This window comes from Micropterus salmoides, unplaced genomic scaffold (assembly GCF_014851395.1).
Source record: "Micropterus salmoides isolate LMB-PRFRI ecotype aquatic unplaced genomic scaffold, ASM1485139v1 Ms_hic_scaffold_5, whole genome shotgun sequence".
Classification (NCBI taxonomy): Eukaryota; Metazoa; Chordata; class Actinopteri; order Centrarchiformes; family Centrarchidae; genus Micropterus; species Micropterus salmoides.
Window position 1 is genome coordinate 37274864 of NW_024044237.1, and position 23637 is coordinate 37298500.

General features: G+C 44.2%; 1 protein-coding gene across 2 annotated transcripts; it reads right to left on the reverse strand.

The window, feature by feature from the left end:
- Positions 1 to 711: 711 nt before the first annotated feature.
- Positions 712 to 16677, reverse strand: b4galt7 (xylosylprotein beta 1,4-galactosyltransferase, polypeptide 7 (galactosyltransferase I)). 2 transcript variants are annotated; one of them, XM_038699510.1, is made up of 7 exons: positions 16097 to 16677; positions 15814 to 15937; positions 9214 to 9552; positions 8317 to 8542; positions 7319 to 7402; positions 6997 to 7101; positions 712 to 4152 (listed from the first exon to the last, which is right to left on the reverse strand). In XM_038699510.1, the coding sequence occupies exons 2-7, from the start codon at positions 15933 to 15935 to the stop codon at positions 3997 to 3999; spliced, it is 1032 nt and encodes a 343-aa protein (XP_038555438.1). In that variant the 5' UTR covers positions 15936 to 15937; positions 16097 to 16677; the 3' UTR covers positions 712 to 3996. The 2 variants fall into 2 exon arrangements, with proteins under 2 accessions (XP_038555438.1, XP_038555439.1); XM_038699511.1 differs by lacking the exon at positions 15814 to 15937 and having other exon boundaries at positions 16097 to 16675.
- Between the last annotated feature and the right edge of the window lie 6960 nt (positions 16678 to 23637).

The window sequence follows — 23637 nt, forward strand, 5'->3', positions numbered from 1 at the left end:
TGACAACAACTGCAATCAAGACTTTGCAATAACTGGCAATGAGTCTTTGATGCAATCAGATGTAATGGGACGCACATCTTCCAGAAAGTTCAACTTTTGTCTGGTCAGTCCCCAAAATAGTGCCCCAACAGTCTTGGGGACCACTAAGATGTTTTTTTGAGAAATGTGAGACGAGTGCTCAGCAGTGGTTTTCGCCTTGGAATTGTCCCATGGATGCCATTTAGGCCCGGCATCTTTCTGATTGTTGAATCATGAACACTGACCTTAACTGAGGCAAGTGAAGCCTGCAGATCTTTAGATGATGTTCTAGGTTTTTTCGGGACCTTCTGGATGAGTTGTCGATGGACTGGAGTAATAGTGCACTGCTGGGAAGGTTCTCCGCTGTTCCAAGTTTTCTCCATTTGTGGATAATAGCCCTCACTGTGGTTCGCTGGCCTGGCTGGTCCCCAAGCCGCAGAAATGGCTTTGTAACCCTTTCCAGACTGATAGATATCAACAGCTTTGCTTCTCATCCGTTCTTGAATTTCTTTAGCTTGTGGGATGATGTCTTGCTTTTTGAGATCTTTTAGCATACTTCATTTTGTCACACAGGTTATATTTAAGTGATTTCTTGATTCAACAGGCCTGGCAGTAATCTGGCAGCTTCCTAAACGACCAAAAACACACAGATCCAGTCTGACGAGATATGTGAAAGAAAAACCAACCTCAAGATATTTTTGTAGACTTTATATAAATACTGAATATTGTACAAAAACATGGTACCGTTGTCTGGGAAATAAAAGTATAACAGCATGACATCACGGCCTGTAAATGTACAGATGGTCTGAAACCATTGCTTATGGCCCTTAAAAACTCCAGAGTGCCATCCGGAGGCTGACCAGTACATAACAGCAGCAGAGAACAAGACAGCGACAGCAGCCCTCTGAATATTAAACTAAAAGCCACACTGTAACAGAACCATTTCTGCAGGGTCACATTTATACTGACAGACTCAGAGGAACTCGAGAAGATATATTTCAAGGACTTTTCAATGACTCTTGTGTATTTCAGGGTGCCAAATTCAGCATATTGCACGGAAAAATTATATGAAACCAGTTCCAGTTTTTCCTCAGGACGGGGGGTATGTGTCGTCTCTGAGAGCTGAAGCATGTGCTGTAACAGAGAGATCCCTCACCAGCTTCCCACCAACGAACAAAATGGAACTTTTTACACCTGAACAATTTGTACATTAATTTTTTCTCAACTTTTAAAGGCCTTTATATCCTTTTTAAATGTACGCTCCAACTGTGGGAAGCAAGGGCACCGAGTACTGTCTGCAGATTCACAAGAAAATGACACAATAACTTTAAAAGTAAATTTTACGATGAAAATACTTAAAACTTCAGCCGTGTCTTTACACACATTTAACGCTTTCATCTTTTAAACTAGATCTCATATTTTATTATATTTTGCAGCCTTTCACTCTACATGTGGATCTAAGGTCAATGAAGCAGTTAATTTATAAAAACAAAAAGGAATAATTTAAAACAAAATTTTAATCAGAAATACATTAAAAAATACTTCCCAAAGAAATAAATACATTCCCATCTGGTTTCTCTCTGGGCCTGAGGTCGTTCAGCGAAAATTCAGGACTACAGGTATGTTTATCGTCATCATCACCTTGCTTCTCTTTTAGATCACTAGTGCAACAGGAAATGATCAGTAGGTAAAGATGGTCACTCACCAACACCGAGTGTCACTGTTGGGGAGGATTAAAGGCTGAAAGAACTCTTTCATGCTTTTGTAAGAGCCGATTGATAAAATGCTTGCAGACATTGGGTTTTATTTTTAAATTATATACATTTTTTAAAATAAAGTCTTGACTGAGGAGGAACCTGCTGAATAGATTTGTCGATTGACTGAAAATTAATCTGCATCCGCTTTGTCGATCAATCAATAATCATCTAGCTGCAGCTTCTGGGGAGTGAGGATTTCACTAGTTATGCGTCTTAAACGACAGAAAGCTGAACGTCTGCATGTGTTGGACTGCTTGAAGTCATTTTGAAGGATGAAGCTCCATTAGTAGCTGTTCTAGAACTTTTGATCATCTCACATGATCTTCATCAGCAGATGAAGGAGTTTGCCAACTTGCCATCATGCCTTTTATTCCCGAGCGCTCACAGGACTTCCCGTCCATGCCACTTTAAACGTTTAGATTACTAGTTGGTTATTATGTACGCGCTCAAAAACACTCCCATCTGCTGAGGAAGATCAGGGGATCAAAAGCTCCAGAACAGCTCGTGAGCCTACCTTGTGGTGCTTTGTTTGTCACTGGGAACTTGGACATTATTCACTGCTGTCTCACATTTACAGACCAAAAACATTAAAGTCAAGAGAATAATCGAATGAATTTAATAATGAGCAAAAAACAGCAGGCATATTTCTTGAAGATGACACCAATCCGTCCGATGCTGGATTCAATTATCTGATCATTTCAACAAATGTTCGCTTGTGTTTAAGGCCAATTTATACTTTCTGTGTCGAGACTACGCACTATCGTGAGCATTTGGTGTCTGCGTCGCTCTGCAGTTACACTGCCAAAACAGTAGTTGGCACTGTGGTTTCTAATGTGGCTTCTTCTTCATTGGTGTGGGCTACTACAAACAATGGCGACTGAAAGTGAGCGGATCATGTTGAGAGTTGGAGCTGATCGACACCGCACAGTTACTTTTAGTGAGATTACTATTGAAATGAGAGAAGGTGTCGGAGGAGACTGTATGTACCAGATGAGGAAGGAGGATAAGCTGGAAATGTGTAGGAGGAAATGCTTGAGTTCTGCGTCGCTGCGATGTTTAGTAACATTTTGCACGTCAGGCTTCGCCGTAGATTCAACGCAGATGTATAAATTGACCTTTAGTTTCATGCTCATCGTTTAGGCAAAGTTCCTCCCTTTAACAAACAATCTCAGCGCCTGCTTCAGCTCAGTTCAGCCTGGTTTGGCTCAGTTTACTTTATATAGTACAGAAACAGACCGCGTTCACTAAAGAAAATTAATTTGGAGACGTTTTCTCATAATTACAAAATGCAAACTCATAGGACGTTATTACGGGATACAGAAGTCATGATTATGAAATCATTTGTTCTCTTTGGTGAATTCAGTGTGCGTCTGTTAAAGAAGGACATACTGTAAAAATGTTAATGTAAAATGAATACACTTCCTGCTTTCCCCCGTTAGATACGAAGAGTTTCAACAGACTTCCTTTAAAAACAGTGTCGGCAGGAGAGATTCTTTTGATGTTAGTAGTTTTGTGAAATACTTTTGCTTTTGAAGAATTTATCTCCAACATGGATAAAAGGCTGAATCAACATGACAGTGTGATGCATGTTTGGCAGATGTATGTCATTTCTGGTGCAGCATGCTGTGTTGGTAGCCGTCCCTCCATAACCTCTGCTCCATTTGCACAATCCCAAAGTACAAAAAACAAAAATAGACTGTTTAAGTTTGCTTTCACATAATGCCAGCAGGTACCAAAATCAAAGATGACGCAATCAGAACAGCTCAGGTTCGACCAGGCTGATCTGTTTTAGTTTAGTCTGGTTTGGTTTAACAGTCCGTCTCCGTCGTCAGGCACCAAACGTTTCGCGTCAGTATGTTCTGTTACTGACCTGAGCAGTTTGACAGGTAAGAAGCCACGAGTACGAGGTTTTAATCCACTGGAAAATGTTCCCTGGCTTGTAAAACAGCAGCTTTATTGTTGAGATGTACCTGTTTATACGGGAAAGGTAGTTTGTTTGATCCTGGGGGATATTGAGCTCTGCGTTACCACAAGCTTGTGTCCCGCTTCCTTTCATCAGTGTTCAATATGTGTGTGTTTGTACCGTTATTTCCCCCCCACATCTGGAAGGGCAGGGCAGCGGCAGATCCGTCAGTGCTACTGAAAAGTCTCTGTTGCACTCTTTGATAAAGAACATTAAAGCCTCCAGGTGAACAAACGGGACCCGTCCTGCGTACGTCCTCTAAGCCAGGAGACACCAGGGAGTCTGGTTCTGGTCGCACTCTAGCTTGGTGTTGATGACGGTGCAGGGAGCGCCGCTGATGGTCAGCTCCTGCCTGGACTCCACCTGGTAACGCAGGTTACTCAGCCCCCCCTCTGGATCCACCTTAAACTGCTCCTGCATGGAGGAAGGAATGGGGGGGGGGGGTTCAAATGGTTTTCAAGATGTTAATACTTTGTAAGGTTGATAATGGAGTTTGTGTTGTCGTGGGGGTGGAGAGGGGCACAGAATGATCAGATTTTGAGCAGGAGAGTTGATCTGTGAGTTTCAGCCGACATATTATTATAATTAGTATTATAATTTTTTTTTATATTTTATTTTTAATTTAAAAATAAAATAATTCAATCACAGTCTGTGTGAAGTGGATGTGGGCGCCGTAACGTCACCTGTTGGTTTGTGGACTATAGAGAGCCTAAGTCACTCGCTTCTGCTTCCGGCCCATAGGACCACATTTCAATATGTACAGCAGTCAACGGCGAGAGACAACTTATCTTTTGACCCCGTTAGAACTGAGCCCTGAATTACACATATGTTTGCCAATTTAAAATATAATTTTGCAAGTCAAGAAAGTCGCTGTTTTATGTCGTTTTGTGTGAAAACCGTTCAATGAACTACATCTTTCGTCTCGCACCATATATGTCACCGACATGTTAGCGCGGTAATGCTAGCTAACGTTTACTGCTTGGTTGCTGCTAGCTAGATAACTCAGCTATGTTCCATGCAGAAATACATTTCACCCGATGTGTTTAATCCAACGACTCCTGGTCCTTTTATCACATCATCCTCTCATGTAAGTTTTTTGACGTTCAGTCACGTTAGCTTCAGTCATTGACAGAAACAGTTACGACGTCACATACGCGACTTCTGGGTTTGTGGTCTTTGTAATTATATATTTTCAGTCTTATACCTCAACCGTTTTACATCAAACTGTGACTTTCTTGACTTTAAACATCATGTGTGTCATTCAGGGCACAATTCATCCATCGCCAACCGCTTATCCTGCGTACAGGGTCACGGGGGGCACAATTCAAACGGGATCAAAATATTTGTTGTCCCTTGCCGTTGACTAATATTTTTCCGAAATGAGGTCCCACGGTGGTCCAACGAAAGGGGAGGGACTTAGGCTCTCTATAATTTTGAAGCCTCGAGCAGTTTGGCATTTTGGTTGTCGCCATCTTGGTTTTTTGGAACCAGACGTGACCAGATTTGGGCGAAACGGACGCGCTAGCTAGTTTGGTTAGAAAGGTGCATCCGTTATTCATCCTAGCAACAAACAGACATCAAACAAAATGTGTTTACCAGAAAAATGAGCAGCCGACTCCTAATGAGATTTTTTCAACGGTGCTGGTTAAATGTACACAGAGCAGCAGATACGTCACAGTCGCCTGTATCCTGACTGACGGGTCGCCCTGGTCACAAGGTAGCCCCGCCCTGAAGCCTCCCCTGCTTTATGGTCTATTTTCCTCTAAATAAATGGGACCATATGCCGTTTTTTCATTACCACTACCAGCTCAACTCGCCTCACCTCAACCTCCCGCAGGTTGGTGCAGGCTTCCCCCGCCGTCAGCTCCTCAACTCGGCAAACCCACCATCACTTTTCATAAAACTGTCAATATTCAAAATTAGTTATGAAATAACGTAAGAAAATTGTAAAATACTAAACTTTCTGTTGCTGGCCTCTGTCAGGCGCACACAATGATGACACAGTGAATAGTGACGATTCTCTCTGACCAATCTGCAGTCTGCTGTGTTTTCACGTCACATTTTAGTATCGCCTCAGCTCGCTTGGAACCTCAGAGGTGATTCAAAAAAAATAAATAAATAAAAAGTACCTGACAGCAGATACAGGTACAACTTTTCCTCAGTGGAAAACTCAAAAAAGGCGAGTCGAGTCGAGGCGGTTCCATGCAGTCGAAAAGGGGCTATAATGTACTAAATGAACATCATGCTGTGTTGAAGAAGACTTGAAACTAGCGACTGAGACCATTAACTCAGTGTTTACTGAGGGAATAAATCAGCTGAGAAGTAGAAACATTTTCTCACAGACTTCTATACAATCACACTTCTTTCTGCAGCCAGTGGAGTCGCCCCCTGCTGGCTGCCAGAAAGAAGGTTTAAGGAACTTAAGCATTAGCTTCCCTTTTAAGAACCGTAGGTTCCTGCTTGGCTACAACACTGTGACTGTAAAAGTTCCACCGCCGTCCGGGCCTTCCCAGTAATAACCTGCAGAGCCTGACCGGAGCTGCTCACGGCTGCTTCTTTCTGCCTACCTGCACCATGGGCAGGCACATCGCTATCCATGATAAACTGTGCGGTTACAGTCGGACAGTTGTAAATGTAAATTCTCTGTATTTGTATAGTGCCTTTCTAGTCTTTTCGACTCGCGCTTTTACACCATATCTGCATTCACCAGTCACACACATTCATACACTGAGCCTAAGTGCTCAAACAGAAACTAACATTCACACGCAGGCGGAACAGCCGCCAGGGGCAGGTTCAGTATCTTGCCCAAGGACACTTCGACATGCAGCCTGGGATTGAAGTGCCGACCTTCGATTTATGGGCTACCCGCTCTAACTCCTGAGCCACAGCTGCCCAGTTGTAGTTGATAAAATTTTATAACCTCTTTGGTTCATGAAACCTTTTGAAAGCCTATTAAATACAGATACAATTAAAGTCAAAGATGATTTTTTTTACTGAGCAGAAAAGCAGTCTCAGGAGATCTGAGGTTGAGAAGAACAAGAAAAAAACTTTACTTATGTTTTTGTTACTCTTCCACGTGGGGATCTTTCCATTAAACCACTGCTGCCTGCTAGATATTAACTAGATTTTATAAAGCATTACAAAAGACATCTACTCTCCATAGTAACGGATGCAAGTTGTTTGTGGGTGAGCAGTTTCTCCTCAGGTAAACATTATGTTATTTGTGAACCGTTCACTGTAATGATGAAAGTCTTGTACCTGTTTCTGACTTGCGACCCTCTTCTGGTCTCTCTTTCTCCAGGCCGGGTCGTGGATGTGGAGGAAGGTTTTATATCCCGTTGTGATTCCACTCGGTCTGAAGAGCTGCAGAGAAAAACAACCACCACCAAAGAATGAACAGAAGCCGGGACACGTATCCATCATATTCATCTGATTGATCACATAGATGAAATAAAAAATAAACAATTAATAATGATAATTCTGATAACTGACTCACCAATTTAATAACATTTTTAAAAGCTAAGAATCCAAACATGGTCCTGGTGACACTGATTACTCACTGTTCTCTTGAAAATTTTACCTGTAACTCAGCTTTTCTCAGTCTTCTGTAGAACTCGTCGTCTTCTCTGCCCCAACCCCAGAACCGGTTTGACATCCCGTTACACTGCAATAAAGGAAACGGACAATAAACCATTTTATTTCCTGCTTCTGAGCAAATAAAGTCGGAATCAACGTAATCTCTTTTGTCAGAGGCTGAAAACTGTCAAAATGCAAAAAACAATCCCTGTCCTGCACCGAGACATTTGGAGACTGAACCACAGCTTCATCTGGTGGACAATTGAAACCATTACATGACTGTGTTGTAAAAAAGACCTGGACAATGTCAGAGAGGCCTTTTCCACAGCAGAAACTTAACCTCGTGTGATCTGGGGCTTCCCATAATCTGAACTTTAAAGAACTTTGGGGATCCTTTAGCTTGTTCATTGTGTTTCCACGGTTCTGTACAAACCGGGATCTTTTTGCAGATATCTCGCCAAAGCCTTTGCTGCACATCTTACACGACCATTAGGGCCCAGACCACCTGAACAGTTCTGTCAGGTATGGGCAGAAACAAACCACTCTGTCTTTTTCGGTTAGGTCCACTGCAGCATTATGCTACTTTATGTGTCTCCTGTTACACCACCACCGTTTGGCTGTGTGCTCCTTCAAAACTCTCTACCAGACATTGTGTTTGTCGTAGCCATCCCACCTGCTTCACCAATCACGATCAGCATTGCCGCTGACCCCTGAAAGTACATGAACAAATGGAAACGAGCAGAACCTGTACTACATCATTTAGTTGAGTTCCTGCGGTGGAAGAGGACAACAAAAATCCAGTTTTGCCTTTTAATTTTTCCATTTTTAACTTTCAAGGTTAATATTTTCATACCGTGCTGTTAATCAGCTGCAGCTATTCATAGAATCTACATAATGTTTGCCCTGAGTGAAATAGGCTGGACAGCGCAAGTTGTTCCTGGCTGACAAACCTTCAGGTCACTGAGGTTTAACAGCATTCATAATCTGCAAGCAGCTCAGTACCATGTGGTAATGCTTCTTGGTGAGCAGCAGGATTCCTCCTACGTAGGTCTTGTAGTGGTACAGCGGGTGCAGCTCGGGCGAGGCCACGTGGAAAGGTCCGTCCTCGGGGAAACCGTAGTCCAGAGCTTCGTTCAAAGGCAACAGGTCCACGTCGTGCATCGCCAGGTAGTCTGTGTCGTTACCGCTCTCCTGGTGACCCACGTTGATCAGAGATGCTCTGTTAAATCTGAAACAACAGGAGACAAACCTCTCTGTAAACTATGGCTTTTAGATTCAGAGCAAAGCAGCAGGGGTGAACTTTTTGGGTCACCTGCCAATGAAAACATCCACGAACATATTTTTTACCAGCCAAAATAATAAAGTGCCTTTCGTGCCACATATTCATTTGTTTCCGTCCTTTTAATTGAGATAATAAGGTATTATGTCAAACACAAATTTAAAGAAGAGACCAGAGTGAAATTTGAAGCAAAATTATATTATTGCTTTTAAATGTACTTATTAGATGCTCATTAATCATTTAACTAAAATCTTATCACTGCTCACTCGTAATGCTTATCATTCAATTTAAGACAATATTTATACTCCCTTATTCTTATTGTTCCCCAAGGGGAAATGTGTTAGTTATCTACATTTAACCCGTCCTAATTAGAAGCAGTTGGCAGCCATTGTGCTGAAGACTGAGCTAATGCCTTCCCTCCAATGATGTTAAACTAACTCTGAACTAACAACAACAGAGGAAAGAGCTGAAGAGACATCAGAGCCCCACTTTTTCCTGCTGTGAGCTCAACATTAACATTACAGTAAGCTCCCTGTAATGTTTAGTTATATTCATGTTGTGCTAAAGTTCTAAAGGAAGGTGCTGCTGAAGGAGATCTCCCACCTGTAGTCATCCCTCACCTGTAGTGATCCACCTGGTTGATGACGAGGATCTTGTGGCGGATCTTCTTCTTACTGAGGAACGTGTGCATGAAGGGAACAAACACCAGCAGCTCCTCGAAGCGTTCTCTGAAGGGGACGATGAGCGCCAGTTTGTGAGGACCCCAGGAGGGGTCGTCCGCTGCAGACGCCTGAACGTCCCCCGGGCAGGGCGGCGGCTGCTGGTGGAGGAGTCTGTCTTCATGCATGGTGGCGGACATGTCACCCGAACAGCTGAACTGCAGCCAGAACAGAGAGACGAACAGCAGCACCATGCAGAGGCCGAACAGCTTGTATACCGTGCATTTACCCGACAGGAACCTGTGAACACACAGACCACGTGTTGAAACGCAAGTTAGCATCTCCTTCCACAGTTTAGCAGCAAGCTTAGCTACAAATTAAATGTAATTATTAAATATATAAGACAACACAGACTTATGACAAGCTGCACTGAGTAATAAACATTGAAAGAAGTCTTCTCCTCGTGGGGGTCACACCTGTATTATAAACATTAAATGATGAAAAAAGATGTATTAATTTACTGGAACTCTAATTTGTGTGAAATACATGGAGATACCAAAATAAAACTGTAATAAACTAAAAGCAGCTCCAGGCAGTTTTAGCCTCTAGAAACAACCCCAGAATCGCAGAGGATTGTGGGTGAACATCTGATCATTTAACTGCTCACAAACCTCCATGCAGTTAAAGCGGCACACAATGAACAAGCCTCAAACGTCCGTTTTGTTTTTCATTCTCTCGTTTCTCCTCAACACAAACATTTAATTTTTTTCATGCGGAATCATATTTTCATATAATCTTTTTAGTCGATTATTAGATTAGTTGATCGGCAGAAAAGTGCCAATTTTTATAATCAATTCATAATTTTAGTTATTTAGCAAGAACACTACAAACCATGCTCTTGCAGCAGCATCTCTTTTTTTAAATCATTGTAAACTAAATATCCTTTGGTTTTGGACAAATCAAGACATCTGAAGACGTCACCTTGAGCTCTGGGAACGTGTGAATGATATTTGTCACCATGTTCTGTCATATTTAGGACAATTCACTTCATTTCACACATTAATTGTAGATCCTCAATATCATAACCATTCAAACCAGCAGTGTTCCATGTGCTTGTGAGCCAATACTATTCCAGAAGCACCTTTCAATTTTAAAAGATATCAGCCAAATCAAATTCTGCTCAATCATTGCTGTCACAGTATCATATTCCCCGCCTCCGGCAACAGCGGAGCGCCGATTTAGTTTGTGTGTAAAATGGCCGCAGGGAACACGACAGAGCGCAGATCTGTCTTCTCACCACCTGCACATATGGGTTGTTTAAATAGGCAGAGTCTGGAAATATAGTGACAGCTCTCGCATACACTCCATATCCTCGTTATCAGTCCTCTTCTTAATGCACAAGACCTGCAGCAGCCAGAGGGTTTAAACTTCCTGTCAGTCATGCAACACAGTCAGCCAGTGTTTGATGAAGACAAACCAGGCGACAAACTGAACAAGCTGGCAGCAGAGGTTCCCAAACTGCGTGTCATAATACGTAAAGAGAAACGACCCCCACCGAGTACAGCATCATCAGGTTTTGCCAGTTTTAGACGGCAGTTTATTAAAAGTTCATGCACGACTGCTTGTGTTTCGAAAACGTTTGACAACTTTTGGCTTTTGTCAGTCAGTGACGTTTGTGTGTTTTTTTTAAAGTAAGGTATCAAAAAAAGTGTACCGTTTCAGTATCCACAGCGTAACTCAGTTATTGTATTAAAACTATTATTGAACTTTTTCCAAACTATACCCAGCCCTACAGTAGGGATGCAGCGATTACCAGATTTTCCTTTTAATCACGATTTAAAAACATCACCGTTAATTAATCGTAAAGGCTCCGCTACACCGAGTGTTTCTCTTGCACAAAAAGAAGCTGTGGCAACTTGCACAAAACGAAAACAAAGCTACAGCAGCGGTGCACCAGCTCCAAGTGCCGTGCATATCAGAGACATGGAGGCTTCTACTGCACACCGGCTAAACTCTCAAGTTTTATTTCCACCAAAGAAACGACTGAAGGCAGCAGTTTGGGTGCATTTCGGGTACACCAAGTCTGACCCGGGCGTGACGGATCACCTGTTCAAAAACTTGCCGTTGAAAGGTTGCTGCTAAAGGAACAAATACCTATATTAAACTTGATGCAGCACCTGCGGGACACCCAAGTAAAGGTAATACATAATAACGGAGTTAAATAACGTGGCAGGTTGTTAAGAATTAAATATAAACATGTCACTTACAATTGATGAAGTAGCGGTGAGTCGAGCTTTCAGTGCAACGTAACCAAACAAAACAGGTGCAACCTTTCAGAGCCACCGCAACACTGCACTGAGGCCCATTATTTTCAATGTCTTGCGCCACGCCTGGCACACGCCGCGGTCTGCGTAGTTGAACTTTTGCGCTGACCCCAGCTTGGGAGAGCGTCGTCCCCTGCAGACCTTCAGTCACTGAACATTTACCGTTACATCCTGTTGCCTCCTCCTGTCTGTGTTGACAAAATGTTGCCAGGTGTGAAACACTAACAGAACATCAGGAGCTGATGTTCTGCCATCAGGCTACACTGGATCTGCAGGAAATACCTTCACATGAAGAACCCACCAAACTACTAAATGTTAATATTTAATGTTGACATATTTATAGATTATTAGAAGGAGCAGGTGCCCTTTTAAAGACCATTTGTATAGATATTTTAATACATGTCTGGAGGGGATCTTTAGAGGATGTTGGTGTTGAAATGACTCAGGTACAGAATGTTTTGAATCTGTGCAGTAGATGCTTCAGCCGGAAGTTGAAACAGCTTGTAGGCGATTGTGCGTGTCAATCTGGCGTCCACATAAAGTGCTTCTTGTTGCCAGTGACAGGCTCAGACTGTTAAACCATGTGTCTGACATCATGGAAAGGATCCCTACGAGGGACTCCTGGTGACCCCCTTTGTTTGACAGCGTAGAGGAGTCATTTGAATTTGATGGTCCGTATTTATTGGAGCCACAGTCTCCAGATGAAGAGCTCCTTGGACTCTGACCCACGTTTCCACCGGCGTCTTCCTTCAACATCTCACCTCTCATGAGATTTCAGAAGGGCCTCACCTGGAGTTCCTCGTAGGGATCCTTTCCATGATGTTGGAAGACACCTGGTTTAAACAGTCCAAGCCTGTCGCTGGTAACAAGAAGCACTTTCTGTGGACGCCATTTTCACACAGGAATACGCTGCAGCCACTGCAGCCTGTTCAGCTGCCGGCTGAAGCATCTACTGCACAGATCCAACCCTTTCTGTAGCTACGAGTCATTTCAACACCAACATACGTGGAAACAGGGACCAGGCTTAAATATACAGAAACAACCCTCTGAGTAGCTTTCAGGTGTGTTTACTGTGCATCATTTTGACCCTTCCTTGCGTTGTAAGATGCCAAAACGTTCTTCCCTGCTTTTGTTTTCTCATGTTTGGACTACTGTAATGCACTAGTTACTGGTCTACCCAAAAAAATATATATTTACAGGCTGCAACTAATATAAAATACGGCAGCAAGAGCTTTAACTAAAAACCGAATGAGAGCGTTCATTCTGTTTTAGCTTCTCTACAAAGGCTTCCTGTAGCATTTAGAATTGATTTTAAAGTTCTTTTACTTTAGCACATGTTCTGTAACTGACCTTTTATCTGTTTATATGCCAACTCGCTCACTCAGGTCCTCTGGTGCCAGTCTGCTAAATGCATCAAGTATTGAACAGTAAAAAGTTTTGTTTGTTTTTATTTGATTTTATAGCAGTCTCTGCAACCCTTTTCCAGTTTTAATAGCGGTGTTTTGTGCTTGTGGCGTAAGTGCATGCTGCTGTATTTTATGCTTAATTTATTCGTTACTCGTGTGTGTACACACACACACACACACACACACACACATTTGTGAATGTAAAACACTGAGCATTTTATGTATGAAAAGTGCTGCACAAATAAAGATTTGAATTATTATATTGCAGAGCTTGGTTGATGCTCTATGATGTCGTTTTTAGGGGTGTGACAATAAATCAATACAGCAATATATTGTTTTTCCATAATACTGTATCAATATTCCAGATAGGGCTGCACAATATATCGTTTTAACATTGCCATTGCATTGTGCCCTTGCGCAATAGTCACATCGCAGAAGAATGCAATGTCAAGCAAGTCAAATAGGCTCAACCACCCAAGATTTTTTTGCTGATGTATACAAAAGGAAAACTTCTAATTTCCCGTGACTATTCTACAAGTGAAACCTGTCTGATGGAACATAATTTAATCTGATTTAATGGTTCTTGGATGAACAAAGTTTGTTGTAGGATTTAGAGCTCATCATAGCACAGAGACAGCTCTGGTGACAATTACTAATGACCTCCTTATTGCATCAGACAAAGGACTTGTCTCTGTACTGGTTTTATTAGATCTTAGTGCTGCATTTGATACCATTGACCATCAGATCCTATTGCAGAGACTGGAACATTTCATTGGCATTAAAGGAACGGCTCTAAGCTGGTTTAAGTCCTATTTATCAGATCAATTTCAGTTTGTACATGTTAACGATGAGTCCTCCATGCACGCCAAAGTTAGTCATGGAGTTCCTCAAGGATCTGTCCTCGGACCAATCCTCTTCACTTTATATATGCTTACTTTAGGCAATATTATCAGGAGATATTCCATAAACTTTCATTGTTATGCAGATGATACTCAGTTATATCTATCGATCAAGCCAGATGAAACTCATCAGTTAGCTAAACTTCAAATGACCTGTAATTTGTAGTTACAAGTGGCTGTCAAATGTTATTTCTCTAATGTCAATCAAGCGGTCTGAAAGTGAAACCATGCAGACGGCACTTAAAGCCCCCTCCCGCCAGTTTTAACTGCTGTTTTTGATGAACGTTCTAAGACAGAGAAAGGCGGTGTGGTTAATAGTCGGACATAATACATTACCATGACAACTGAGCGGCTGGAGTGTTCACTAACGATATGCTGTGTTAACATCACTACACTGTAAAGTTTAGTACACTTCACTCTCTGGCAGGAGTAGCTATTACTTACCCATGATAGAAACTAATGTGCGCGTATCAGCTGTTATCAATCATACAGTCGATAGTCCTGCCATGCACTGCACATGATAACTCCCACTACGTTTTATAGTGCGCTTACTTTAACGCGGGGGTGTGGGTGGTCTATTACTCTGTTGAACTGACTTCTGATACCGTTGCCTCCGCCGCTGCATTGGTAAAACGGCCGTCAGTAAAATGCATGTTGCAGACTGTATATAAGACGGTGGCAAGTGAAAGTGTGATGCGTTTTCTGTCATCTGTCCACCGCACACACAAATGCCATAATGAAAATGAACAGCACACTAAACCAAGAGGAGGAAATTAAAAAATAAAATGAAGACCCTCTGTTAGCCAACTTTCTGCAATAACTATGTTAGCTAACTACACCTGGCTAACTACAACTTAGCTAACTAAACTAGAAAGACAAAAACGGCCATCAGACACAGAGAGACATACCTACCGTAAGTAAATGACATGATAAATTGATTAGCTAGCTCACAATAATGTTTATCGGTTTGATGCTCTGACTTAATGAGGCGTGACAGTGTTTTGACAGTGCGCCTGCGCAAGCTTGGAGAATGACGTATGAAATGACTATTGTCATACGTCAACCCCATTTTAACAACTAAGCAACTTTGATCACAAAATTAAGCTATTTGTCAAAAAATATTTGGTGAACTATGTGGGTAATCAACATTGTAAGGAAATGATTCAGAAAAATATGAAATATCATAGAAATGTCAAAATACACTGGAGGGGGGCTTTAAACCTGATTGTATAGACATCTGAGAAAATGTTTCTACTTGTCAGCTGATTTATTCCCTCAGTAAACACTTTCCTGATGAGTTTCTGGTCTCAGTCGCTAGTTTCAAGTCTTCTTCAACACAGCATGATGTTCATTTAGTAAATTATGGTCCCATTTAGAGGGGAAATAGGCAATAATGCAGCGTATATGCTTTAGGGCGGGGCTACCTTGTTATTGACAGGTCGCTACCATGGCGACCAATCAGGATAGAAGTGACTTTTATCCTCTGCTCTCTGTACATTTTTTTTAATGGAATGGCTGTCAGCAGGTGAGAGAGCATGTCATGTTTGATTCCATTAGTATGTTTTATTTTTAAAGTAAATTGTTCTGTTTTTATAACTTTAACTGTGATTACATTTTAGTTTTTTTATATCCAGGATATATTTAATAACCGATTAAACATGTGATTAAACATGTTAACAGTATAACATAACTTATAAGTATTTGGTTTTGTTATAACTTTTGGAAGGAAGGCTAGTAAAAATTGTCTTCGGGCCAGTAAGTGTCAAACCCACTGGCCTGGTGGGACCTGTTGAAAAAAAAGTGTAACATTGAGCCCTGGTGAGGTACCCTGCGATTCCCACCGCTAGTCATTTTGCATTTAGCCTGGCAGATTTGGGTACTTGGGAAACTTTAATCTCCATTTGAATTTGGAATAAACTTAAATTAAAAGACCTGGCAGGAATGACTTCAGCCGGCCTTTTAATGTCCCTGGACCACAGTTTGGGAACCACTGGTTGAAGCACCAAACTGCAGTACTCACTTCTCCTCCGGATGGGGAACTTGAGAGATCTCATTTCTTGAAGGGCCAAGAAAGAGCGTTACTGTTAGTTTCACACGTCACTTTAACACTTGGGTTTTTAACAGGAACAAAGTGTTGGTGACAGCAGCAGCTAAGTTATGGCTGCCATTAACATCACTTTAAAATCAACAGAAAGAAAACTAACACCAATCTTACCTCCTCTCCTCTTTGAAGTAGAGGACGGGCTTTCTTCTGGATGAGTACATCATCTTTACAGCCTCTCAGCTGCCTCGTTTCAGTCCGGCTTAGTAAATAAAACAAACCACAGAACTTCTCAAACTACCAACGCCAGGAGCAGCCGTGTTGTTCTTCACTCCTCCATCCTTTCTCAGACACCCGCCAGTCCCGCAGGCGAACTCTTCGACCACGGCTCAACTTCACAGCTTGTACATTTACTAAGTAAACATTAAAAAGTTAAAAATCCACGTCTCGAACCGGTTCGCTCTGGATCCATGTCTGTTATAACCAACTGCCTCCCTCGGGCAAGCTAACTAACCGTTACTGTACACGTAGCATGTTAGCGATTCACCGTGTTCGGCCTTTTCCGTTAACGACGCCCGACTCTCACCGAGCGTCCGTTAACGTTTCAGTTCACCGAAAAATAACAATTTAAAACCGCAAAGAAACCAAGCGGCGAGATATTTTTACGATGATTTTAACGCTGGAAAATAATCAAACAGAAGCCGATTGTAATGCTGTCCGAGCTGAATATGAGTCCGTGCAGCAACGACTGGCAAAGGTTCTGCTTCTTCTTCTTCGTTGTGAAACGACGGTTGGCATACAACTTAAATGGTGCATTACCGCCCCCTACTGTACTGGAGTGTAGGCCGAGATTTAAAAACACAAAAGTAAAAACCAAACAAATCAATAACAAAACCAAAAATAAAATTATGATTTCTGCTAATCCCGTGTCCTTTAAGAATGTAATTAAACATGCACTAATGTCAACACCGGAGCCCCCCAGGGCTGTGTGACATGTCCCCACCACTTTTGGAAATGGCTGATTTTGTCCCCACCACTGTTTGAAAGCATTTGCTAAGAGTTTTATAAAAAATTAGCTTGCAACAGGATTGTTAAATGAGAAATAAAATATCTATGAGAAAGGTTGACTTGAACAATAGGAAAACATGAAATGCAATGTAAATATAGAAGAAAGAGATCTGACTTGTCCAAACATAGTAACTTAGGATTAAAAACAAAAAGCTACTGTATTATAATTATTATATTTGATATTTTTATGTTCTGAAATTGTTACCACATGATTTTTGTTCACACACCTAATATGAGCACATAAATGTCCCCACCACTTTTCAACTCAAGGTGACGCCCTTGTACCCATGACTGCATCCCCCGACATGGAGAGAACTCTGTTCTAAAGTTTGCGGATGACACCACCGGCCCGATTTCAAACAACGATGAGACTTCATATTGGGAGGAAACTGATAATCTTGCAGAGTGGTGCTCAGAGAACAATCTACTGCTCAACGTCAGCAAAACCAAGGAGACACTCCTGTCTCCATCAGTGAAGCTAAGGAGGAGTAGGTGAAAAGTTTCAGGGTCATGGGAATCAGCATGACAGTGAACCTGTCATGGTCGTCTCACATCTCCACGCTGGTGAAAAAAGCTCAGAAACGACTGGATTTCTTGAGGAAACTTAGGAAGGCCAAATTCCCACGCGAAGATCTTGTCAGCTTTTACAAAGGAGCAATAGAAAGAATCCTGACTGGAAACATCAAAAACTGGCATGGGATGTGCACGGCCCAGGACCGGAGGGCTCTGCAGCGGGTGATTCAAACTGCTCAGAAGATCATTGGTACCCATCTTTCGAGCATCAGTGATATCGGTGAGGTGCCTACACAGAGGCCAAAGGGTACTAAAGGACAGTACCCAGCCACAGCCTGTTCACCCTGCTGCCTTCAGGGAAGAGATATATCAGTTTCTGCTGCCGCACCATCAGACTGCAGAGCAGCTTTCTTCCCAAACTATCAGTGCAGATTCTGTGAAACCTCAGCAGCTGAGACTTGATTAAACCTGCAAAAGTGTGTTTTGGGTGGAAACTGGACTTATGCAGAAGAGCATGTGTGTCGGTTTGCTTAAAAAACACCTTGAGGTCAAGTCTAGCAGTCTGGGTGAATGTGGGACCCTTAAAGGTAGTGGTATCCAAAAAAATCAATACAATATTTGAGTTTGATTGCAGGATTGTGGTGATTCAAAATATGAACTAATTGGTCAAAATCCTCTCTTGAAAAGGGCCAGACCCCCCATATGTCATCCAGAAACCTGTAGTAATAGAGGGGTTTTTTGGGGCAGGAATTTAAGGCAGCCGCTTCCCACTCTGCCATGAAAATATTGGCATACGCGGGCGCAAATTTCTTTCCCATGGCCGTGCCCTTAATTTGGAGGAAAAATTGTCCATTGAATTCAAAGTCGTTTCTGGTCAAATTGATCTCTAAAAGTTGCAATAATTCTCTGTCGGGTCTTTTGGCGTCTGGGTATTTTGGAATATGTTTTTTACTGCTTGAATGCCTTCTGGGATTACAATGTTTGTGTATAGGCTGTCAATGTCCATGGTGAAGAGGAAGGCATTCAGGGGGATGTTAATTTGTTTAATTCTGTTTACGAAATCATACGTGTCTTTGATGTAACTGGCATGCCTGATCGAGAGAGGATTAAGAAAATGATCAATAAACTCAGCTGTATAATACGTCTCACTGCTGCAATCGGACACAATGGGACGTCCTGGAGGGATCTCATGAGGTTTGCTCCACTTAGCAGGGTCCTTGTGTATTTTAGGCAGCATGTAAAACAGTCTGGGTCGAGGTTCGCTGTCCCCCTTGAGGTATAGAGTCTGTTTGTGGTTGATGAATTTCTTGTCTTGGAGTGATTGTATAATCTTGTCCGTCAGTGGAGTGGTGTCCTTGTAGATGGGCTTCTTTAGTTTGGAGTAGTAGGTCGTGTCATGTAGCTGTCTGTAGCCCTCCCATAGGTACTGTTCCCTGTCCATAATAATTACTACGCTGCCCTTGTCTGCTGGTTTAATCACAATGTCCTTATTCCGTCTTAATTGTTCTAATGCTTCAAATTCAAATTTATTCAAATTTTGTTTAACCCAGCCGAATCTGAATTGGTCTTGGAAGTAGTGCAAGTCTGTCTGGATAAGTGCGTCAATGTCTGGGGGTAGTTTACCTTTAGGGGGACCCACTGGGACTTGGGGGTGAAGAGTGGTCGTTGTGTGTCAGGCCTGTGCTCAAAGTAGGTTGCCAATTTCAGTCGTCTGTGGTACTGTTGTAGGTCAAATCGGATTTGTTTTTTGAGATTTGGGTCGCTGCTGGTCGTTGGGATGAAGTTCAGTCCCCTGCTAAGTAGAGCAAACTGGGCTGCAGACAAAACAAAACATTTGGACAGGTTAATAACATTTTTCCCCCCCGTCTGAGGACGTGTGTTCACGGGGGTAGCTACTTTAACGACTCCAGCCAGTGGTCCAGCATGTGCTGGGCCGTGGAGTGAGACCAGTGGATGCCGTCTCTCTCGGTGGTGAAGTCGTTCCTTGAGAGAGCAGGGAGAAACAGCTGATTGTTAGTAATGTACTGATTAAGCTGTCTGAGGTTCTCCTGCTCTGCGTGAGGTAGGTGTCTGGAGAAATTAATCTCCGGCACCATGACTGTGGCCTGGGGAAAAGCCAGCTTCGCCATCCTGATTGCTCTCTGAACTTGTTTAACAGTGGTCATTGTTTTTTGTGCCCTGTTGTTGACCCCAAAAGAGAGCACCAGTTTTTCAATGTTTGCAGACACATTGGTCCTAGCCAAAATGGCTTCTGCGTGCCTGAACGTGGCCCCAGGGAAGCTGTCTATTTGCAGGTCAGGGCACTGGAAAGGGGGAAACCTGGCAACATTTGAATCCCCAATGATCAGCCACTTGCTCCTGGCTGACAGGCACCACTCTTTCATTTTCCTGCTGGTGTTAATGTGTCGTGTGGGGCGACGTACTGGTGTGTTTGCTGCTGTTGCAGCAGCAGCTGCAGGTGGGTCAAAGGTCAGCTGTCTTTGAACAGGCCCCAAAGCAGTTTTTGGAGCGGGAGGCAGCGGTGCTACCTGCGGAGATGCCTCAACCACGATTACCTCGTCGGCCGTGGCCGTGGTGCTGGGGTCCTCAGGAGGAGCTGGAGGCTGAGGAGAGCTGGGGGCCTCGCTCCGGCGCCTCGCGGTGCGCTTGGGTCTCTGCTCCTTGGGCTCCAGCTGCGTGTCTGGGACGATCCCAGAGGAAGGAGAGAGAGAGGGAGGGAGGACAGGTGCAGACAGACAGGTGAGGGGAGAGGAGAGAAAGTCAGGAGGGAGAGAAGGGAGGAAAGGAGGAGACTGAGGATCCGTGGGCCCGTCCGTCCTCTGCTCTGTCATCGTGGCCTTGGAGAGGAGACACGGTCCGGCCGGTGTTGAGATGTCTGGCAGGAGGAGGTCCACTGCAGGTGGGGCGTGTACCTCCGCTGTCACGCTGAGCTGACGCGCCGGCGCTGGGTTCCCCTGCGCTGCAGGCGGCCGGTGTGGAGGCTGGGTGGCGGCAGGTGGTTGAGCAGGTTCTGGAGCCGCTGGTGTGGGCGGCGGAGCCGCCGGCGTAGAAGGTGGGTCCACCGGTGGCCGTAGAGTCTGAGCAGTCCCAGGTTGAATGCCAACCGGCCCGGGGGGCAGAGCTGTCGCCGTCTGAGTCTGTGTGTGTGTGTGTGGGGCTGTGCGTTGTCGGTCTGTGTGATGCTGGCCACCGTTAAGGTCGGGTCCACTACTACTGCGTGTGCTGCTGCGGGAGGGTGGGCTGGCGGGCCAGGCTCGGCGTGAGCCGGTGGGGCTCTGGAGAGGCGCTGGATCAGGAGCACCTGTGTGTCATCCAGCGTATCTCGGTGCAGTCTGCGCCCAAAATGGCGTCTGGCCCAGGCCGAGGCCACCTCAAAGTTCTCTCGCCAGTCAGTCACTTCTAACTGTACCAATATCTGCAGGTCCGTCTGAATGCAGTCCCTGTAGTGGTCTCTGAGTATCAGCAGTGTGTTGTAAGCCCAGTTTCTGGCATTACCGTCAATGAGTGACAGGGTCGTGGCGTTTGGAGCCGCCGGTTTGATAACAGTGGCCAGATTGTGGGTCATCTTAGTGATGGAGTTGGGTGGTTCTGGTGCCATGACATTGCTAAGGTGGTGTTTAGCTTTGATCAGTCTGTAGACCACTCTGGTTCTTAAGGTAAAGTCTGGGTCAGACGGCGGAGGGTCGCCTGTGCCGCGTTGCCCTCGGGTCGCTCTATTGAACCCCTCGTACCTGTTGCTGCGTCTGGAGAAGTCGGTCCTGGTTCGGACCGGTGGAGGTCCGCGGCGGTGATGGACTGGCGGTCCGCGATGGTCCTCTCGGCGCGGGGGCTCGCGGCGGTAGGTCCGCGTAGCTGGCGGGGCCCTGACGGCCGCTGCGTAGGAGCGGGGAGGCTGCCGCGGCTCGTGGTAGCGGCGGGAATACGGGCTCTCTCTTACCCGCGAAGGTGGCGAGCGGCCCCGCTGCTGCATCCGTCCGCGTCGGTAGTGGACCCGCGTCCAGTCCTCCTCTCCTCGGTGCGTCATGTTTGCGGTGTTCAGCAGGTTTTTCAGTGTGTGGCAGTGTCGGGAAGACAGCTAGCTAGCACTTCAAAACTAAGCTAAACAGTGAAAAAGTAAAAAAGCGAGTCGTGATGGTCCGTTTGCAAGGCTTTATTATTATAATAATAATGAAAAAATATATATATAATAATCTCGCAAGAATGCAACGTTTCGGTCTTTAAAAAGACCTTCTTCAGGCATAAATTCTTACTGTGCCTTGAGTTCTGTTGTCCAAAGACGAGCGAAAACAAGGTCTGAGAGCGGGACAGGAAGTCAGCAACCTCTATGACCCTTGACCCCTCCCACCACCTGGGAAGTGAGAAATCCTCCAGTGGCGCCCCTAGTGGGCAGTCATTTTGTAGTTTTTAACATAAATTAATTGTAGTGCCAGATCAGTTTGAAATTAACACTGAGTGTGTATCAATTACCGTAATTATAATGTCCTGATTGGTTAGGTTTAGGTCAGAAGGTCAAGTGGTTAAGGTTAGGGCTAAGGGTTAGGGCTAGGTAAGGGGGTTATAGCCACGATCATCAGGTGATGATCCTTGTGCTCACCTAGCAAAGCCAGCTTTGCAAGGAGTGTTCCGTGACCGGTCTAGCGAGGCCGGCTTGGCAAGGTCATCTAGCGAAGCTGGCTTGGCAAGGACAGGGCCGTGACCGGTCTAGCGAAGCCGGCTTGGCAAGGACATCTAGCGAAGCCGGCTTGGTAAGGACAGGGCCGTGACCGGTCTAGCGAAGCCGGCTTGGCAAGGTCATCTAGCGAAGCCGGCTTGGCAAGGTCATCTAGCAAAGCCGGCTTCGCAAGGAGTGGGTTTTTGACACTTTGAAACGAGCTGTTGGATGCTGTCCCTCTCGCAGCGTTTGGGACGGAATCCAACAGCTAGATTCAAAGTGTGAAAATGGGCTTCCTTGTAAAGCCGGCTTGGCAAGGACATCTAGCCAAGCCGGCTTGGCAAGGAGCGGGCCGTGACCGGTCTAGCGAAGCCGGCTTGGCAAGGAGATCTAGCGAAGCCGGCTTGGCAAGGAGCGGGCCGTGACCGGTAAGTGAGCTGTAGTTGTTGATTCTTTTATCCTTAATTCAGGCCGACTTGGTCCTGCTTCACTCTGCCTTGTTGCAACGTTTCGGAGGGCGGCTTGTCCTTCATCAGGCATAACAGAGTGGTATCTTTAAATGTCCTTTTCCTTAGGTTTCCCTTTAATTTGGTTCAAAAACGGTAAGTATTTTCCTTTTTTCCAGCTTGAGGTAAGTGTTTTCTTGTCCTTCTCTTCCGCTTGAGGCTTGTAATCAGAATAATATCTGCTAATTTTGTAATCTGCACCCTATTTGGGTGTCTGACGATTAAAATCCAATTTCTTAGTCTTCTCTTGCTTGAGGTTTCAATTTTATATTTCCAGTGGGTCACAATAATTACTGATGTTAAGTTTAGGGGTTGCAGCTAGGTAAGGATGTCCTCACTCTCCAGGGAAAGCTCCAGAATGACACACACGGCACTGGCTGGTTAGGAGGAGGGGAAAAGTCCCGGCTAACGAGTGTTAGCCAGACTGGTGCACGGTCCTGTGATGTGCCTTCAGAGTCCCCAGAAAGTGAAAAGCACCTCCAAACTCCACATTTTCCCTTATAACAGACACAAAAGTGCATTACCTCTGCGCTGGTTCAAAAAATTGGACTCCACGGGTCCTGTAGCTGTTGATTTTTTTATCCTTAATTCAGGCCGACTTGGTCCTGCTTCACTCTGCCTTGTTGCAACGTTTCGGAGGGCGGCTTGTCCTTCATCAGGCATGACAGAGTGGTATCTTTTAAATGTCCTTTTCCTTAGGTTTCCCTTTAATTTGGTTCAAAAACGGTAAGTATTTTCCTTTTTTCTAGCTTGAGGTAAGTGTTTTCTTGTTGTTCTCTTCAGCTTGAGGCCTCTAATCAGAATAATATCTGCTAATTTTGTAATCTGCACCCTATTTGGGTGTCTGACGATTAAAATCCAATTCACTTCTTAGCCTTCTCCTGCTTGAGAATTTTAAATTTCCAGTGGGTCACAATAATCACTGATGTTAAGTTTAGGTGTTGCAGCTAGGTAAGGATGTCCTCACTCACCAGGGA

What these genes read in the sequence shown, in the direction of transcription:
- b4galt7 (XM_038699510.1), bottom strand. Translation starts at nt 15,935, where the DNA reads ATGAGATCTCTCAAGTTCCCCATCCGGAGGAGAAGTGAGTACTGCAGT. An exon ending in CCAAGAAGCATTACCACATG is followed by an intron (nt 7,403 to 8,316) that starts GTACTGAGCTGC and finishes CCTTTATTGCAG; the next exon opens with TGTAACGGGATGTCAAACCG. An exon ending in GGGTCGCAAGTCAGAAACAG is followed by an intron (nt 4,153 to 6,996) that starts GTACAAGACTTT and finishes TCCTCCATGCAG; the next exon opens with GAGCAGTTTAAGGTGGATCC.